Below are 19,338 nucleotides of genomic sequence, written 5' to 3'. Positions count from 1 at the left end.
TACTACAAAACGCATTCCACAATTTTACATTGTTTTCACTTTCCAAAAATCGAATTTTCTGTTTTCTTACAATAAGTTTAAGTATACCGTATCCTGGTGATAAAAAAAAACGGAAAAAAGTATACCGTATCATTCTTTAAGTGTTGCACCAAGTATAGATATTAAACCACATTAAGTTATTTTTTATTGAATATGTTAATTTAAAATTATTTAAATTAAATGCATACAACACTTTTTATATAATATTAGGTATAATTAAAACTCGATATATTAATATTTGATAAATTAATAGCCTCGATTAATTGATATTTTTTTGTAGTCCCGACTTGGGCCCTTTAATATAAATTAATAATTAACTAAATTTATAAGATAATGATTTTATTAAAATATATAAGTTACCTATAATAGATAAATTAATAATTTGATCTTACATAAAAATATATATTTATTCTAAAAGTTACTTTTATAATAAGACTCTAATGTAATTTGATTTATTTTGGAATTGATTTGTCATGTATTTGTCATGTATTTTTTAGTTAAAGGTTGATCGCGCTATTCATCTAAACGCTGTCATATTTAAAAAATTATGTCACTGCTTTATTTTTACCAAGATAATTAATAATTTTGCATCAATTTCATCCCAATAATCAATAATTTTTTTGGCATGTATATAAATGTGTATGTAAATATATGAAAAAAATTTAAAATTTATATATATTGATAAATTAATTGATCAATAATATATTAATAAATTATCAACTTATCAAACAACTTTTTCCACAAATATACGAGTTGTACAAAATATTTTGAAAATAATGTGTAATTATATACTCCCTCCATCCCAGCCATTTGTATATAAATGGTTTGGGTACAGATGACAAAAAACATATTAAAATAAGATTATTTTTGGTAAGTTAGTGAGATGAGAGAGTAAATATATAATTTAGTGAGAAAATTTATAAAGTTGGGTAAAGTGGTGACCAATCAATATTTAATGAATAAAGTGAGTGTAGTGAGAGAAAGTAATGGATATGGTTGATTTTTATATTATTAATTTTTTATTATTTATGATAAATTTTGAAATGTACATAATTTAATGAGATATCAAAAAAGAAAAGTGTATAGAAAAGAATGGGAGAAGAGAATATGCAACATTTGAAATCTAATATTCCCTTAATCTCTTTTTAATAGTCCACTTTGCAAATTTAACACGAGAGTATAATGTTTTTGTTCTTGTTTAACTTAGATTATAATTTTGTTTTGCATAAGTAACTTAGATTATATTAATTACACATATTTCAAAAGATAAGTGTATATGGCTTTTATTGTGTGGAGAACCATATCTTATATGGAGAACCGTGGGGAATAGTGATTTAATAATAGATACTCATTACAAATTGTAAATTTTATTTCAAAAAATATAAATTTCGATACTAATTTAGAATAATAATTATATTTGATTATAATAAAAAATTTAACAATTAAAAGTCGATATAATTACTTGTTTTAAATTTGTACATTGGAATATTTTTTAATAAGTGTGATTCTACTATGATTCTAGTATATAACCAATTTAAAACTTTTCATTAATTTCAATAATTTTTTAAATAAAAAAATTGTTTAACTTCGATTTTTAAATTGATAATTAATTTTTTTAATTATATATGATAAAAACAAAATAAAATATATATTTTATATTTTTTAAATAATGATTATCCGTAATTAAGTGCTACTCCATATTTATATACACACAAAAAGTCATTAAATAGCGTTAAATTTCTATGCAATGATGATATTTATGAGAAGGGTCTTGTAACTTAATGTATTCAATATTGAAATTATAAAAATTTTATGAGATAGAAAACATGACAAATATTTTGAGAAATATTTTTTTACATAGTGGAATATTAAAATAAGATGGAAGGAGTATACAACTTCCACAAACCTCCTTGCACCTTCATGTACACATTTTACCTTAGTTTTGAAAATAAAATTATAAATATAAATATTTTTGATAAATTTCCATTTATCAATTAATTAATATGTTGATTAATAAATAGTTTTTTAAAATCCGGAGTATATTAATTTACCGAGATTTACCTCTCAAAATTCGATAAGAAAATTCTAAATAAACAAGTATCACACAATTTTCAAGATGCACACACAAATAAAAAAATAATTTGGAATTTTTTTAGGCAAACCCGGGAAAACAGGTAGAATACAAAATCTGGCAACAAAAAAAAAAGAATACTCCGAAGTTTGGTGGAAGGAGAGTATGTAAAGTGGACTCCACTTGCAGCCCACAGGAAAAGCCCAGCCCAGCCCAAAAGCACTATAGAGGTATTAGGGTTTGGCTATAAATCCACCGCACCTCTTTCATAATATCCCTGTCAATGTAAATAGCTTCCTTCTTCTTCAACTACTCACCCTGATTGTTTATATACGATCTACATGTATTTGCTTATATTTATTTATAAATCTTAATTTAATTAGATGTGTTGTTTTATTATCAGATCGATCGATGATGATTTGAAAAAACTGCGTTATCTATCTGTAATTTCCGATAAGGAATTGAAGATAATCCTTTATTTCTTGAGATCTCGTTTATTTTATTTGTTTATTGAAATTATATTAAAGTGAAAGCACAGCAGTAGCAGAAGCTATGAGGAATATAAATGCTTTTTGTTATCCTTGCACTTTGAGGTTAAACTGTGAAGAATATTACGGGCAAAAGTTGTTTCTGAGCTTCTGTTTGCTTGCTTGTGTTTAATTGTTTTGGTAATTACTACTGTTGTGTGTTAATAATAATATTATTATGAAACGAAGAAGCCAATTTGCAGAGCAAGTGCGTGAAATTATAAATGACGATAACTTGCATTGAAGGTTGGCAATATTAACAGACGATTCTCCGTGCCTTTCAAAGCTTTATTTCATTTTGATTGCGGCCTCGAACAAATCGCTACATTTTTTCCTCTTTTTTTCATAGTTCCGGATTTTCGAAACTTTAATAATGTTTAGTTATCGGTTTTCTTATTTTTTATTAATTATCGTATAAGTTTTTGACAAATAAGATAAGATGATTTATTGGCTATTTTTTTGAAAAATTAACCGATTTTATAAGAAATACAAGGATATAGAAATAGAAAACATGTTTTTGTTAATGTATATGATAATCAAATATAGAAATTGGCCGATTTTTTAAAAATTGCTGATAAATCACTTAAAAATCGGCCAAAAATATTTGTCCAATTTAACCGATTTTCGATAAATCGCTGATTAATCATACTACTTTTTAAAAATCGTTCAATAAATCATAAATCGGTATTTCAATCGAATAGTTTTAATTTTTGAAATGTGTAACACTGTTAAATAAAATTATACAGTGTTTTATTAATGTATATGCTAATATCAATATAATATGAAAGAATGATTTTCATAACTAAATAGTGGCCGATGTTACTAAACAATGCCTGTTTTAACTTGCACTCGCAGTATCAATAATTATTCGCCGGGGACAAAGTTCTGCATGATGAAGTTGTTAAGTGGCATGAGCTGGATAACAACAGCATTAGGATATGTACGAAAGACTTGCCATTTACATGTGTATGGTATTTTCAAAGCTGTCTAGAACATTAATGTGGAATTTACCTCCTACGACATTTGCACATTTGGATGCTACTACTGTATTATCAAGAGGATTAGCCGCCAAAGATATCTATCCAGCAGTAGATCCTTTAGATTCAACGTCAACTATGCTCCAACCCCGGATTCGGATTGTTGGTGAGGACCATTATGAAACTGCCCAAAGAGTTGAGCAAACTTTACAACGTTACAAAGAATTTCAGGACATTATAGCTATTCCTAATCCCTCGTGCTTTTCTTGGTATTAAGCGTAGATATCATGTTGACGCTTTCGCTACTAACACAAAAGCACACATAAGAACACGAGGGACGAAATTAGGAGTTTTGTTTGGGGGATTGAATCAAATTTCATGTTTTTCTAAAATAATTTTGCTGAATTTTATAAATTGGTGGCTATCTAGGCTCACTTCCAGCTCCCCTGAATTACACACACTGTTTCTGATACTTACTCTTTATTTCCTAGTTTATTTGTTCAGTTTGATTTTTGCATATAATTAAGATGGATTGATCATATAGCTATATTTATTTTTAATTTCATTTTCTGAATACAAATTTGATATTTATATTTTTATTCAAAAAAAATTAAAAATAATAATTAAGATAACTATGTAGAGTCAATGCATCTTATTATGTGTAAAACTTAAATTGGACAAATGAATTGGGACCGAGGCAATATAAAATCATATAAGCTTAGTTTATTGCTATTATTAAAATAATAAACAAAGAACTTTTTTATAAAAGGGACAAAAGGACTGGTTTATTGCTTTTATTAAAAAATTAAACAAGGAACTTTTTTCAAAAAGGGATAGAAGGACGGAGCTATAATAAATGAAGTGGTACTGGTACATTGACCACATAATAATAATTATTATTTTTAAAATTTTCTTTTTATAAATAAGAGTTTAAATTATATATTTTTAATCAGAAAAAGAAAAATTTTAAAAATTATTATTTTAACTACACATTAAAGCACTTAAAAGTGAAACATAGTGAATATACAAAATAAGTAAATGTTTTTGTTACAGAGAGTTTGAGAAATTTTAAAATAAGTAATTTATGATTTAAAATTAAAAATTGACTTAAAAGTGTAAGTGTTTGGTTCATTATATTTGTAAGTCAGATTTTTTTAAACTTAAATGAACCAAAATAAATAAATTTTAAATATTATTATCTTAATTCATGACTTTTAAATTAACATAATATTTAAAAACATCTATATTATATTATAATAGACGAAATATTAAAAGTTTGGTAGTCGGTCGGTACTTGTTGAATTTACTTAATTATCCTTATTTAATTGTTCTGATTTTAATTATTGAGTCGATCAATTTTAATTATAATTGATATTGAACTCAACTTTCTCTATTACTTTACCAATTTCAATTCTATTTTATATCGAACTCTATATCATTATAATTTATATTAAATTCAACTTCTACCAATTTAAATTTTAATTCATATCAATATTTATATCATTCTAATTTGTTACTTCAGACTAAATTAAATTTAAACAAACTAAATATAGTTCTTAAGATTTGGTTGATATATAATATGACTCGGACTAAGATAAAATAAGAATGCTATCAATCCTCTTACAAAAATTATACTACTTACAAAAATTATACTACTGAACTTGGATAAACAAAATTACATATTTTATTTATTCAGGATAAAAAAAAATACAATATACAATTGATTCAGACCAACACAAAACTAAAATAAAAATACAAAAAACATATACACTAATTATTCAATCTAAAATAAAATTATCTTATTGATACGAAATTTAAAAAAAATCAAAATTAAACTAAAAATAATTAGTTTAATTTGGTCAGTGTATTGGGCATCGAGCTAAAATAAAATAATGTAAATCACTAATCTGAGATAAATCAAATTAATATTAGACCAAGTATAATTCGTATCATATTCATGTGAAATAAAAAATAAAATTTTATTTGAAACATATATTTTTCTAAATACACTTAGAATTTTCAACAAAACAATATCGTTTAATCAGTAATATTGACATTTTAAAATATTTTTTATAGAGTTATAGTTAATCGATTAAGTAATCACCATGCCAAATAATAGTTTTTTAAGGTACCAACATAATGGAGACATTGTATTTTTACCCTCAAAATAATAATATATTTATTATTATAATATTTTCACTTACCAATGTTATCACTTTAAATAAGTTTAAATGTTCTAAAAGGTTATGAATATATACGTTTACTTATATAATTATCATGAAGTCATATCATTTAAAGTTTTAAATGAAAAAAAATAAAAAATGAATTTAAATATTTTTTTAAAAAAATTACGTAATATTAAAAAATCTGTGCAGTCCGTGCATCGCGCGAGTTTTAAGCTAGTATATTTAAAAACTAAAATTAATGAAAAAGTGGAAAATCAAAATAAGTTGAGAAAAATTAAGTCTTTACTAACATTTAACTTATCGGTTTATAAGTTATGAATTCAACTTACAAGTTGAATCGACAAACAGTTTAAGATAAATAATTACGGGCTTATAAGATAGGGTTTTGGTCCACAATCCGGGTGGTTGTAGTAACCCCCTTCCGCATTAAGGCATTGCGGCAGTACTATCAGCAATGTTTCATTGCACCAAGCGCAATGAAACAATGCTGCAGATACTGTCTCATTGTTTCATTGCAACAGTACTACCGCATTTTTTAATTGCAACCCCGCAATGAAACAATGAAGCAGTTATTTAATTTTTTAAATAACAAAAAATTATATTTTAATGATTTAATTTGCTTCCGATAATAACGGAGTTAAAAAGTATATAATTAATTTTAACAACCACTTGTTTCTATATTTACTAATTTTATTACTACTTCCCATTTATATTACCAATTGTATAATGAGTTAAGAATTTAAAATTTAATTAGATATATATAATCGGAAAAATAATTAAAATATTAGTTTTAATGAAAAACATAAAAAACCGCAGATGATAATTGAAATGTATGAATGTAGTATTGCTATGATTGTTTATTGATCGAAGGTGTCGTCATTATAAGAGCTATTTATAGGCTGGAAATCTGAATTTTAAAATCCAAAAATTAAATTTAGGCACAAAAAAATAATTGCGGAAGCTGAGGGGTGAGACTGTTGACTAGTCTGCCCCAATGATACAATGCGGCAAGTACAACTGCATCATTGCTTCAAAGAGGCAAGCCTTACTGCAGTAATGAGCCAATGCGGTGGGCCGATCAAACTTTTGACCAATCAATTTTTATTAATATTGGCACAAAAATTGATATTGATTTAATATTTGCACAAAAATTAAGTATGAATTCACAAAAAAGTAAAAAATTAATAATATAAATTTTATTATTAAAATTGATAATTTAATTTTTTAAATAAAATAACTCATATGATAATTTTTAAAAACATAAAACTCCCAAAATTTGGTAATAATAAAAATTCAAAAATACTATTCTAAAAAAATTTAAAAATAACTGCAGCATTGCTTCAAAGTGGCAAGCTTTACTGCAGTAATGAGCCAATGCGGTGGGCCGGTCAATTTTTTTTATTAATATTGGCACAAAAAATGATATTGATTTAATATTTGCACAAAAATTAAGTATGAATTCACAAAAAAGTATAAAATTAATAATATAAATTTTATTATTAAATTGATAATTTGATTTTTTTAACGAAAATAACTCATATGATAATTTTAAAAAACATAAAACTCCCAAAATTTCGTAATAATAAAAATTCAAAAATACTATTCTAAAAAATAATTAAAAATAACTGCAACATTGCTTCAAAGCGGCAAGCCTTACTGCAGTAATGAGCCAATGCGGTGGGCCGGTCAAACTTTTGACTAGTCAATTTTTATTAATTTTGGCACAAAAATTGATATTGATTTAATATTTGCACAAAAATTAAGTATAAATTCACAAAAAAGTATAAAATTAATAATATAAATTTTATTATTAAAATTGATAATTTAATTTTTTAACTAAAATAACTCATATGATAATTTTTAAAAACATAAAACTCCCAAAATTCCGTAATAATAAAAATTCAAAAATACTATTCTAAAAAATAATTAAAACTAACTGCAGCATTGCTTCAAAGTGGCAAGCCTTACCGCAGTAATGAGCCAATGCGGTGGGCCGGTCAATTTTTTTATTAATATTGGCACAAAAAATGATATTGATTTAATATTTGCACAAAAATTAAGTATGAATTCACAAAAAAAGTATAAAATTAATAATATAAATTTTATTATTAAAATTGATAATTTGATTTTTTAACTAAAATAACTCATATGATAATTTTAAAAAACATAAAACACCCAAAATTTCGTAATAATAAAAATTCAAAAATACTATTCTAAAAAATAATTAAAAAAAACTGCAACATTGCTTCAAAGCGGCAAGCCTTACTGCAGCAATGAGCCAATGTGGTGGGTGAGTCAAACATTTGACCAGTCAATTTTATTAATATTGACACAAAAATTAAGTTTGAATTCACAAAAAAATATAAAATTAATAATATGAATTTTATTATTAAAATTGATAATTTGATTTTTTTAACTAAAATAACTCATATGATAATTTTTAAAAACATAAAACTCACAAAATTTTGTAATAATAAAAATTCAGAAATACTATTTGAAAAAAATAATTAAAAATAACTTTTTCATTTTTAAAAATATTACAAATTCATTTTTAATTATAGTACTCCCGCATTGATTCATTGTTGGAGGCCGCAATGCGTGATTGTAGGAGGAACTCTGCCATATGAATCCAAAATCTGGTTGGTGGTTATATTTAATGGGTCACTCCAGCAATGTTTCATTGCTGGAGACAGTTTGTTTGATTCAACATTTACTTTTTTATTACTCATTTTAAAATTTACAATTTACTTTCAACAATTTCAAATTTAATTTCAATTTACTCATTCTTGAAGGTGATCTCAAAATGTTAGTTTTCGATTGTTGATGGCTTCTTTTTTATTTAAAGCTTGTAGTTCCTCTTTTAGTGAAAATGATAATTACGATTATTATACCCCCGTTAGATGAAACCCCGTAGCTCGTCGTAAGTTATTTGTTGATGAAGATATTGTAAATCTTGATAGTGATGATAATATGAATAATGTTGGTGGTGATAATATTGATGTTGATAATGTTAGTGTTCATAATGTTTATAATGTTGGTGGTGATAATGTTCATTTTGATAATGTTGGTGGTGATAATGTTGGCGGTCATAATGTTGATGATAACGTTGGTGGTGATAATTTTGACGGTGAAAATGTTGATGACGTAAAAGATGAGAAAAATGTTGAGAAAAAGAATCATGAATTTAAGAATAGTAACGATGTTGTGCCTTATGTCGGCAAGATTTTCGATACATTGGATGCGGAAGAATTTTATAGGAATTATGGTCGAAAAGAGGGATTCGAGATAATAATTAGGAATACTCATAAGTGAACAAACACAAATGAACCATCATACCGTTTGTTTATTTGTCGAAAAGGTGGAAAGGTAGGAGCGACGCCGTTGGATTTTGGTAAAGGAAAACGAGTTAGAGAGGTAATTCCACGAACGAATTGTGGTGCTCGAATGTGTGTCGTTCACAAAGTGAAGATGGACAAATGGCAAATTAGTTCGGTGGATTTAGAACACAATCATAAATTGGTGTCGCCGGAAAAAGTTTAATTTTTTCAAAGATCACTCAACATAGATCCTATGACGCGATCATTTATTGAGTTGTTTAACAAATCGGGAATTGAGACGAGCAAAGTAATGAAGTTTCTTAGCGAGACAAAGGGGGGTGTTGAAAATCTTGGTTTTTCTAATCAAGACGTACGTAATGTCATACGTGATATTCGGCACCGAGTGTTTGATTCGGGTGATGCAGAGTGTGGATTACTTTCGCTACGAGAACTACAAGAAAATAGTTTTGTTAATTTCTTTTATTGGGTGGATGTAGATGATGAGAATCGTGTACGGGGTTTGGCGTGGGTTGATCCTCGGTCCATGAACGCGTACAAGAATTTTGGTGATGTGGTTACGTTTGATTCAACTTACCGGATGAATAGGTATTGTATGCCTTTCATACCTATTATGGGCGTAAACCACCATTATCAAAATATACTATTTGGATTTGCACTTGTAATGGATGAGACTGAGGCATCGTATAAGTGGGTTTTGAGGACATGGTTGGAAGCCGTCGACAATAAACCGCCTCGAACAATTATTACTGATCAAGACATTGCATTGGGAAATGCCATTGCCGAGGCCATGCCTATGCCACAAACAAAGCATACATATTGTACATGGCATATACGTAGTAAGTTTCCCGAGAAGTTGTCTTATATGTACACAAATTATCCGGAGTTCAAGACAGAGTTTAATGCATGTGTGTACAAGTCGTTGACACATACAGAATTTGAAGGTAGATGGGGGCAATTAGTCGAGAAGCACGATCTTGAGGATCATGCTTGGTTAAATGACATGTATGCTATTAGAACTTAATGGATTGGTGCTTACACGAAGCAACATTTCTCCGCCGGCATGACTACAACTTCAAGAAGCGAGTCTACAATTTTTTTTTAATGAATATTTGCAATCATCTACCGGTTTGAAGGAATTCATTGAGAACTCCCAAAAGACTTTGGAGACACAATATCTGAAGGAGGTTAAAGCCGATTATGACAGCGAACAATTGGAAAGGAGATTAGTTTCACACTCATCCTTGGAAATACATGCATCTGAAATCTACACGAAAGAAATGTTCAAACGTTTTCAAAAGGAGCTTATGAAAAGTACATGTTACATCGTGAACAGTGTCAAAAATAATGGAACTTATATGTCGAAACTGTATTTGGTTGAGAAGGCTACCCTGCCGGAGAATTGCAGAAGAAAATATCGAGTGACGGTTTTCATGTACGAAAAAATTGAATGCTCGTGTAAGAAGTTTGAACATTCCGGGATGATTTGCAAACACATAATCCGTTATCTTGACAAAAAATAAAAAATCAAGATACCAGAAAGTCTCATCATGGGTAGGTGGACAATGAACGGCAACAAAATTGCGGGGCCTCTTCCATATGCTCCTCCCGGTATTGGTAATGATGGTGCGTCACAACCATTAAGGTATGGTGCATTGTGCAAATCTTTTCAAGATTTAGCTGCTTCCGGTAGTTGTTCTGTTTCACGGTATAAATACTTAATGGGTGTGATTGATAGAGAGAAGAGACACTTGAAATATATTTTTGCGGATGAAGAGCGTAGAGAAAGAACCCATGAGGCGAAAACTCAAGAGGACTACCAACATGATCCAATATTCGATCCTCCAACGTCGAAAACTAAAGGAAGGAAAAAAACAAAAAGATTTAAAAGTGGAATTGAGACGGAAACTTCAAAGATCAAGATCAAGCCTCGCAAGTGCAATTATTGTGGGGAGATCGGAGGAGAACATGATGCAAGAAACTGTCCCCTAAGGAAGGAGCATGATCGAAGAAATTTTTAGGTTTTAACCTAACAATTGTTGACAAGTAGTACATTAGTTCTTTTAACTTTTCTATTTAAGTTACATAATATTAACGTTATTAAATTTACACATAATGTTGCATATTAATGTTATTTTTTAACAAAACCAAGTTTAGTAATATTAATATTGTTTAAAATATTTTCAACACCAAAACTCTTATTATCCAACTTAAAATATTGTAAGAGAATAGGGACAGAGCACCTAGCAATGAGACATTGCTAGAGGTCACACTGCAACAATGACTCATTGCGGGGACTCTGCTCCACTCAAAAGTCACTGCCTCTTTTTGTTAACAAAAGTGAGTTTAGTAATATTAATATTTTTAAAATATTTTTCAACACCAAAACTCTTAAAATAATTAAAATATGCAGTATTAATGTAAAAATTTGAAAAAAGTGATTTAATCAACAAAGTCAACTAGACATTCAAATAGTCAATGTGAACTAGTAACAGAGTACCTAGCAATAAGACATTGCTAGAGGTACTTGCTGCAGCAATGAGTCATTGCTGGAGCTCTATTTCACCCAAAACTCACTGTCCCTTTTTGTTAACAAAACTTGGTTTTTAGTAATATTAATATTTTTTTAAATATTTTTCAACACCAAAAGTCTTAAAATAACTAAAAAATGCAGTATTAATGGTAAAATTTGAAAAAATTGATTTAATAAACAAAGTCAACTAGACCTTAAAATAGTCAACATGACCTAGTGCAATGCCTCATTGTTGGGTATGGTCACTGCAACAATGATTCATTGCGGGGTGACTAAACTGTAAAATGTGTAAAATATAATATCTCCTGCAATGATTCAATGATGAGGTCTGTGACCAGTTTTCTGCAGAAAACTGACAAACAAACTAGTGATTGCCAGTTTTCTGCAGAAAACTGCAGAAAACTGGTCACAGACATTTATACTGCTAACATCAACATTGCGGGTGATTTATATAGTTTAAGAAAAAAACGGCATGGTTCCATTTATTTTTATAACTTACCAACCTGTTTCAACTAAATTTAAATCAACCAACCAACAACCAATCAAAGCAACCACAATCATGATCTAAATTAAACTCAACCAATCAACATCAAATCTAAACGCAACATCAATCCAATAAAAACAATCATAATCAATAACAAAGAAAACACCGCAACAAATCCAAAATATAAACTATAGTCCCCTGTTCCTCTGCTGGATCCCATAGTCACTTATCCGTCTAGCGAGCCCTTTTGAAAGCTCCCAAGCTATGCGATACCGGAATGTCCAAATACCCAATACAGGCTCCCAAACAGCATCTCTCAACGATATGCCATTAAGTATATCATCCATGTACTTGCACACGTACACACCACAATCATGGGTATTGGACTGCATCGGTCGTTCCTGTACGAAATGAATCTTCATCTTATGTCCATCAAATCTGGAAGGATCCAAGTAATGCAACATAGCTGGCACTATGCACTCCTAGAAAGGTTTGGTTTTATATAATTAGTAACCAACAATGACAAGTGTATGTAAATTGACTAGTAAAGTAATTACGAAGAACATAGAATACCATGTCATATATATATCGAGATGAAATACTCTTAAGACTATCCCCCCATTCAGCTAGAGGATCAATTAAAAGGAGCTTCTGTTGTTTAATGTCCAGAATGAACAAAAACCAGTGAGCATCATTGCAGCAAAGGTAAAAAACAAAGTCACAATCCAATAATGATGGCCCAATGCGCTGGAATGCATATGAATCATATAAACTATGCAGACCGGCCAACTGCACATCTGAGAGTTCAGCTTCGGGATGGGCCTGCAACATTGAAACAATTATAAATGATCAAATGAACTACAAAGTCAAAGAATTATCAATTATCATTAACTTAGTAACGCATGAACTAAAAAGAATAACCGATAAGGCTCCCATGTTAGCCAACTCATCTCAAATCGGTCAAAATCCCCTCGGTACTGACCTATATGCAAAGTAGTAAGGGAACATATGAAACTGGATAGTTCAAAAGCATGCAAATGTTTGGTCGAAGGAGAGTTCAAATAGTAAATATGCAAAAAAGAACAGTACCTGTATGTGGTGAGGGTTCTCCCTCCGATTAGGGTTTCGGCTCAGCCCATGCCAAAGCCCTCGGCCAAACAAGCTCCACCCCAGGTGCAATCTTAGGAGCACCAGGTAATAACCTCTCGTGTGCCCACAACATCAGTAGCATCGTGCATCCATTAAGTGCTGTTGCACTCTTATGAGCAGCCTTGGTCAAACCTCTAAACAAATAGCTCAATACAGCAGCTCCCCATGCATACGATTTAATCCGAGGTGAATCCTGGATGAGCTGTAAGTACCTGCGACAAAGGAAATACAGAGTAAGTAAGAATACAGGGCAAAATATGGGCATGATATGCAAAAACAATGTGACATTAATGTCAAATTAGAACTAAGATGCTATAAACTACAATTTAAGAACTAAAATGCACCAATTACAAGAATTATAGTGTCAAATTGAAAATAAATGAGAATACAGGGCTTCATATGCAAAATCAAGAAAAAAGGACAAGTGAAGGACTAAGATGCTATAAACTATAATTTAAAAACTGAAATGCAACAAATACAAGTAAATACCTCGGATGCACGGTATATCGACTCGATGAAGGAAACAACATGCCCCCAATGATGTATAAAAGATAAGCTCGTGTGTAAACCACAAGATCCTGTTCTCGCCCCACTCTGGTAGCTCCGCATATTGTTCCCTTAATTTGTAAAGCTTGACCCCGTCCCTATACATATCTTTACGCCCCACCTCATCCAATCTTGCATCCTGCCATTCCCTCATCCAATACGCCTTCGGAGCGTCAAGCTCCCTATGAGTAACTGGACGACCCTTAACAGGGAGGCCCATAATCATGTATACATCCTCGAGGGTGATGGTCAACTCACCAAATGGAAAGTGAAAGGTGTTAGTCTCTGGCCTCCACCTGCAATTGCATTCATACATAAACATCACAAACATTGCCAATGACGATTCAAATAAATGAGAAAATTGATTACAAATTAGTACCTTTCCACTAAGGCCGTTATCAAACGAATATCGTTATGAGGAACTGAACGATTGTTCGTGAAAGCCGAGAAACCCCATTGGCTCAGCAACTCACGCTAGGGATCCGAAAGTATCCACTATTGATGATTAGCTGTGTATTGCCGTACATCCAGCTTATCCCGCACACCTCCCACCCATATGGCAGTACTAATATGATCATCCTGCATCATCAAGAGTGATCTAACAATAGGCCCGCATTCATTCTCCATAGTAACTGCAAAGTGCACAATAAAAAATACTATATAATCCCAACTTAAACACGGAACATTTATAGAACCGTTATTTTCTATTTTAAGTCCTACTGAAAATTTGGCATGACTCATTCGTTTATAAGCTAGCCACAACCAATCAATCAATCAACAAGCATTCCATCCACTGTATAATCACTATAACATATCTCAACTTACTATGCCAAACTATTACTAGTACATTTCGAACCATTAATTAGCACAAACGAGTCAAATTACTACTAACCATTAAAACTTTTAAAAACCAAAATAAAGCATATACAAGGCATAAGATTAATCTATACAAGGCTTTTTCTGCTCGTATCATATTTAGCAACCAAATTCACAACAACGCAATCCAAATAATTCGAATTATATACATACATAAACAAATAATTCAAACAATTTGTACAATTCGTTATAATCACAGAAAATGAAACATAAACTTCTGAAACAATCATCAATATTGCAAAATGAAACTTCAAAGACTATGCATAAAAAAATTAGACAAAGACTATACATGTACATCCCCTGTACACTTTGTTAAATAAACAAATAAACACAGATCTTTGAAATTTAGCATCTGGAATTGCATAGCAGATCATTGCTTTCAGTAGTTTCAATTGAAGTGCCATTCCACACTCTGATAATTAAATGCTAACAACATATACACTTCCGGGATTAATGTGTTTATCAGCAGAGTATGCTGGATAACATATAAACCATCCTTAATTATATATATGCCTTAAAAATCCAAGATCAAATAATTATTGTTTGCAATATTAACAAGTTAAACCAAGTTATTTTATATCATAATTAATCATAATAGGACTGATGATAACCAACAGACATCAACCATAGATTTAGAAAAGGGACAGGAGGCGGCCGGTTCCGCCAAGAATATCGAGTAATCAACACCAAAACAGACACCTAGGACTCATTGCGGAAGCATCAATGAGTCATTGCGGTAGTATGTAACTATGTGTATGTATACGTGTGTGTAGATGATGAGAATCATACCTGAGTAGCTGAATCGCCGGAGTAGATGTTGAAATCGCTCGAAATCGCCTGAAATCGCCCGCTGTCGCTGAATTAAGTTTTTGTTATTATGAAATTAGGGATTTCAGGAAGAAACGCGTTAAACCCGGGTATCGTCTGCCGCAATGACTCATTGTGGAAGTTGCAATAGATCATTGCGGAAGGGGTTGTTCTGTAATTTCACGAATTTTAAGTAATAGTTTGTTAAAATAAAGAATTTATTAATAGAAATATATAAATACAAAATAAAAATATAACAACCAAATAATAAATATATTAAATATTTTTACATCAATTAAATTTTTTATATATTTATTATCTATTATTTTACAATTATATAAAAATAAAACTAAATTATTTGCAGCAATGAAGCATTGCATTAGGTGCATTGAGTCAAAGCTGAAATACTCCCGCAATGTAACGTTGCGTAGCCCGCATTGAAGCAAAACGGTATACTCCCGCAATATAACAATGCGGCATGTGGTTATTAGAACCACCTGTGGCTGTGGAAGGGCACCCTATAAGATATAAGTAATTTAAAACCTATAAGTAACTTCTAAACTCTTATACAAACATGCCCAAAGACGGCGACTTCACAACATTGTACTTAGCTGACATTGTTCTCCAAAAATTTAAAACATATAATTGTGTAGTACTAAAATGTCAACCTCTCATCCCTCACACATATCAAAGAATTTCTTAGTAAATACTCTTGACCTCCGTAGGCTCCTCAGACCCTCTTCCTGCAAGCGCAAGTACACAATTTCTGAATACACACAATTTGGTTTTCGTCTACATAATTTCGTTAAAGGCACTAAAATCTCCCTGTATATTCTTTACAATTTTAATAAAATTCAAACTACACTCTCAATTCCGTTTTCCTCTTCTACATCTAAATTCCTTCAAATATCTTCATACATTATGTATCCGTTTGAAAAATCTTAAAATAAGTAACTTATGACTTAAAATGAATAAGAGATTTATAAGTGATAATTAGATGGATACTTATAAGTTAAATAAGTGTTTGGTTAAATGTCATAATTTTTTTACTTAATTGAGCTAAAATAAATAAATTTTAAATATAATTATCTTAATTCGTAAATTTTAAATTAGAAAGACATATAAAAACATAAAAATTAAAAATAAAGTTAATAAAAAAGTAAAAAATCAAAATAAGCTGAGAAATAGTACGTCGTTGCTAACATTCAACTTATCAGCTTATACGTTGTAAATTCGACTTATAAGTTGGGTTAACAAATACTCGTCAATAAGTACTTACGGGCTTATAAGCGAATAAGTAACTTATTCTCTGCGGCCAAACATACCCTATAATTCCATCCAACTCTCAATTTTTCTTGGGGATTTGTATAACATATCCCAAATTAGTATGTTACTTTACAGATGTATCCTGTTTTGTTTAATAATTATTAAAATATCTCAAGATTAAATTCTAACTCTTATATAACTCATATACATATAATTAATTTATATATTTGTATATTTATCTACTTAAATTGACTAAAATATCCCCAATATTTTACAGATAAGTTAATAAATTAGGGATTAGTTTTAAGTAACCACGTAACATGACCCGCCAAATTTTTTTATGTTAGGTGTCTACTCCCGCCTTTACTAGTTATTTTTTTATCAGGTCTACACTCCCGCGTAATACACATCCCCCTACCTCCTCTCAGTATTTTCTCATTATTTGTGTTCTCTCATAATTATGGAGAAAGAGAAGATTTAAGAGATTATATCATCCAATTCTATGAGGTAATATTTTTTGATTATTTATTTGTTATTCTCTTTTCTAAAATTTAACAGTTCTAATTTATTTTAATAATACAATTTCCTTTTTTTAATTATAACAGAGCTTCAAGATCAACCTTGATCTGTAACCCACAAATTAGGTGTGTAACACCTAAAAAGTTGATTTGTCAACCATCTACCAAAGTATACACTCCAAGAAAAAGTCAACGTTTGATTGAAAAAGCTAACATACTAAAGCAAAATATTTCAAAGATGGTGTTGGATTTTGAAAGTCATGTGGAAAAGTCAAGTCTAATGTGTGAAACCCGTGTTGCGAGTAATCAAGATTTTATAAGTATGGATGTTGATGGCCTAGATCCGAATTTCTGGAATTTGGTCTCTGAAAAAGTTGATAATGTTGAAGAAGCATTCAGTGTGATTCAAAAACCAATTACACAACTTGAGAATTTTGGAGAAGATGATTGCCATCCTGAAGATCAACCATGGAGCCAACCACTTATGTATAGTGAGGGTGAAGATGATAGAGAGTGGGATGAGTTTCTTTATCATTTTAGCATGAAAAACAGAAGTGATGATGAAGATAATGAGAAAGAAGTTGAAAGTTATTTTCCTACTTTCACAAAGCAAAATGTTATAGTTAATGACAATGTGCCATCTGAGAACTTTTCTAATATTCCAAAAGTAATGTTAGTATTGGGCCATTATTGAATGATAGTGAATTTGATAATTTTTTTCTGCTGATTTGGTGGATCCGGAGTTGTTTTCAGAACCAAAAAATGATGAACAAGTTGTTTATGATAAAATTGAAGTAGGTTTGCAATTTTTGGACAAGACTGATTTTCAAAAACTTCTCAGAAAATATTGTTTATCTAATAGGATAGTATGCAAGTTTCATAAAAGTGACAATATTAGGATCAAAGCTGTATGTCAAAATTTTGGACAACCAATTATGTGTCCCTGGTTTATATACGCACGGAAGATCCCTGGTGAGCCAACTTGGAGTATAAGAAAATGCGACCTACATCACACTTGTGTTGGCGATCCTAATGGAAAGAATTCAAGTGCAAATCATGAGTTTGTGGTTGAGTATTTGATTGAAAATATGAAGAAATCACATAGCAAAATTATACCCAAACTTGATGAGATTGCTGATGAGTTCGGGGCTAGTCACAACACCTTAATTCCCTATCATGTTGCATAGAAGGCTAGAAACAATGTTCTGGATAAAATTAATGACAGTTATGATGAAAGTTTCAAACTAGTACCAAGCTTATGTCAAATGATTACAAGAACCAATCCAAAGTCAATTGCAACCTACACATACAACAGGTACATTTTTTAGTTTATGGTATTCTCTGTTTTTAACTTATGATAATTAATACATATTTTATTAAGTTAGTACATAAAGTAATATATATTAGCATTAAAACTACAAAACAATACATATTTAAGTGTTTAATATTGTTTTAGTTTTAAAATTAGTAGATACTTTTTCTCTTTCAGAGAAATTAACTTCATATATTAGTACAATATTGTTGTAGTTTTTAAATTTTACTACATGTTTTTTTTCATGCAAATTAAAATATTTGTAAGTGTTAATATTTCACCACACAGGTTTTGTTTCAGGTTTATAACTACATTTTGATATTTCTTGTTAGCTAACCTCTGTAATACATGATTTTGCATTAATTTTTGAATTGATCACAGACATATGTTTAAGAACTTCAAATCACATTTTAAAGGTTCTAAACTTCACACTATGTTCTGGAATGCTGCTAGAGCTTATAAAGCTAAACACTTTGAGGTGATGTTCTTCATTACTATTTTTTTTTATAAATTCTAATAATTTTCATTAATTAAAGATTGCTAGATAAATAATTTTAATTATAGGCACACATGGATAGTATGATGGTGGAAACTGTTAATGCTTTTGAGTACTTGATGGGAGAGGATCTTAAAAGTTGGTGTAGGGCTTTCTTTGATCATAACAGCTCTTGTGAACACATAACAACTCTTGTGAACACTTGAGTAACAATTT

The 19,338-nt window shown here is 29.9% G+C and overlaps 1 protein-coding gene and 3 non-coding genes across 4 annotated transcripts; all 4 read left to right on the top strand.

Moving 5' to 3' along the window:
- The first annotated feature begins 2,514 nt into the window (after positions 1-2,514).
- LOC141702754 (small nucleolar RNA snoR27) lies at positions 2,515-2,604 on the top strand. Its single transcript, XR_012567249.1, has one exon. It is a non-coding gene; the product is annotated as a small nucleolar RNA snoR27 (small nucleolar RNA).
- A 49-nt stretch (positions 2,605-2,653) lies between these two features.
- LOC141702753 (small nucleolar RNA snoR26) lies at positions 2,654-2,751 on the top strand. Its single transcript, XR_012567248.1, has one exon. It is a non-coding gene; the product is annotated as a small nucleolar RNA snoR26 (small nucleolar RNA).
- An 88-nt stretch (positions 2,752-2,839) lies between these two features.
- Positions 2,840-2,966, top strand: LOC141702752 (small nucleolar RNA snoR86). The gene has a single exon (XR_012567247.1). It is a non-coding gene; the product is annotated as a small nucleolar RNA snoR86 (small nucleolar RNA).
- A 6,404-nt stretch (positions 2,967-9,370) lies between these two features.
- Positions 9,371-10,159, top strand: LOC141702748 (protein FAR1-RELATED SEQUENCE 5-like). The gene has a single exon (XM_074506373.1). The coding sequence runs from the start codon at positions 9,371-9,373 to the stop codon at positions 10,157-10,159; it is 789 nt and encodes a 262-aa protein (XP_074362474.1).
- The last annotated feature ends 9,179 nt before the right edge of the window (positions 10,160-19,338 follow it).

This window comes from Apium graveolens, unplaced genomic scaffold (genome assembly GCF_009905375.1).
Source record: "Apium graveolens cultivar Ventura unplaced genomic scaffold, ASM990537v1 ctg5633, whole genome shotgun sequence".
Classification (NCBI taxonomy): domain Eukaryota; kingdom Viridiplantae; phylum Streptophyta; class Magnoliopsida; order Apiales; family Apiaceae; genus Apium; species Apium graveolens.
Note: the sequence above shows the minus strand (reverse complement) of the source record. Positions and strands in the feature narration are given on the sequence as shown.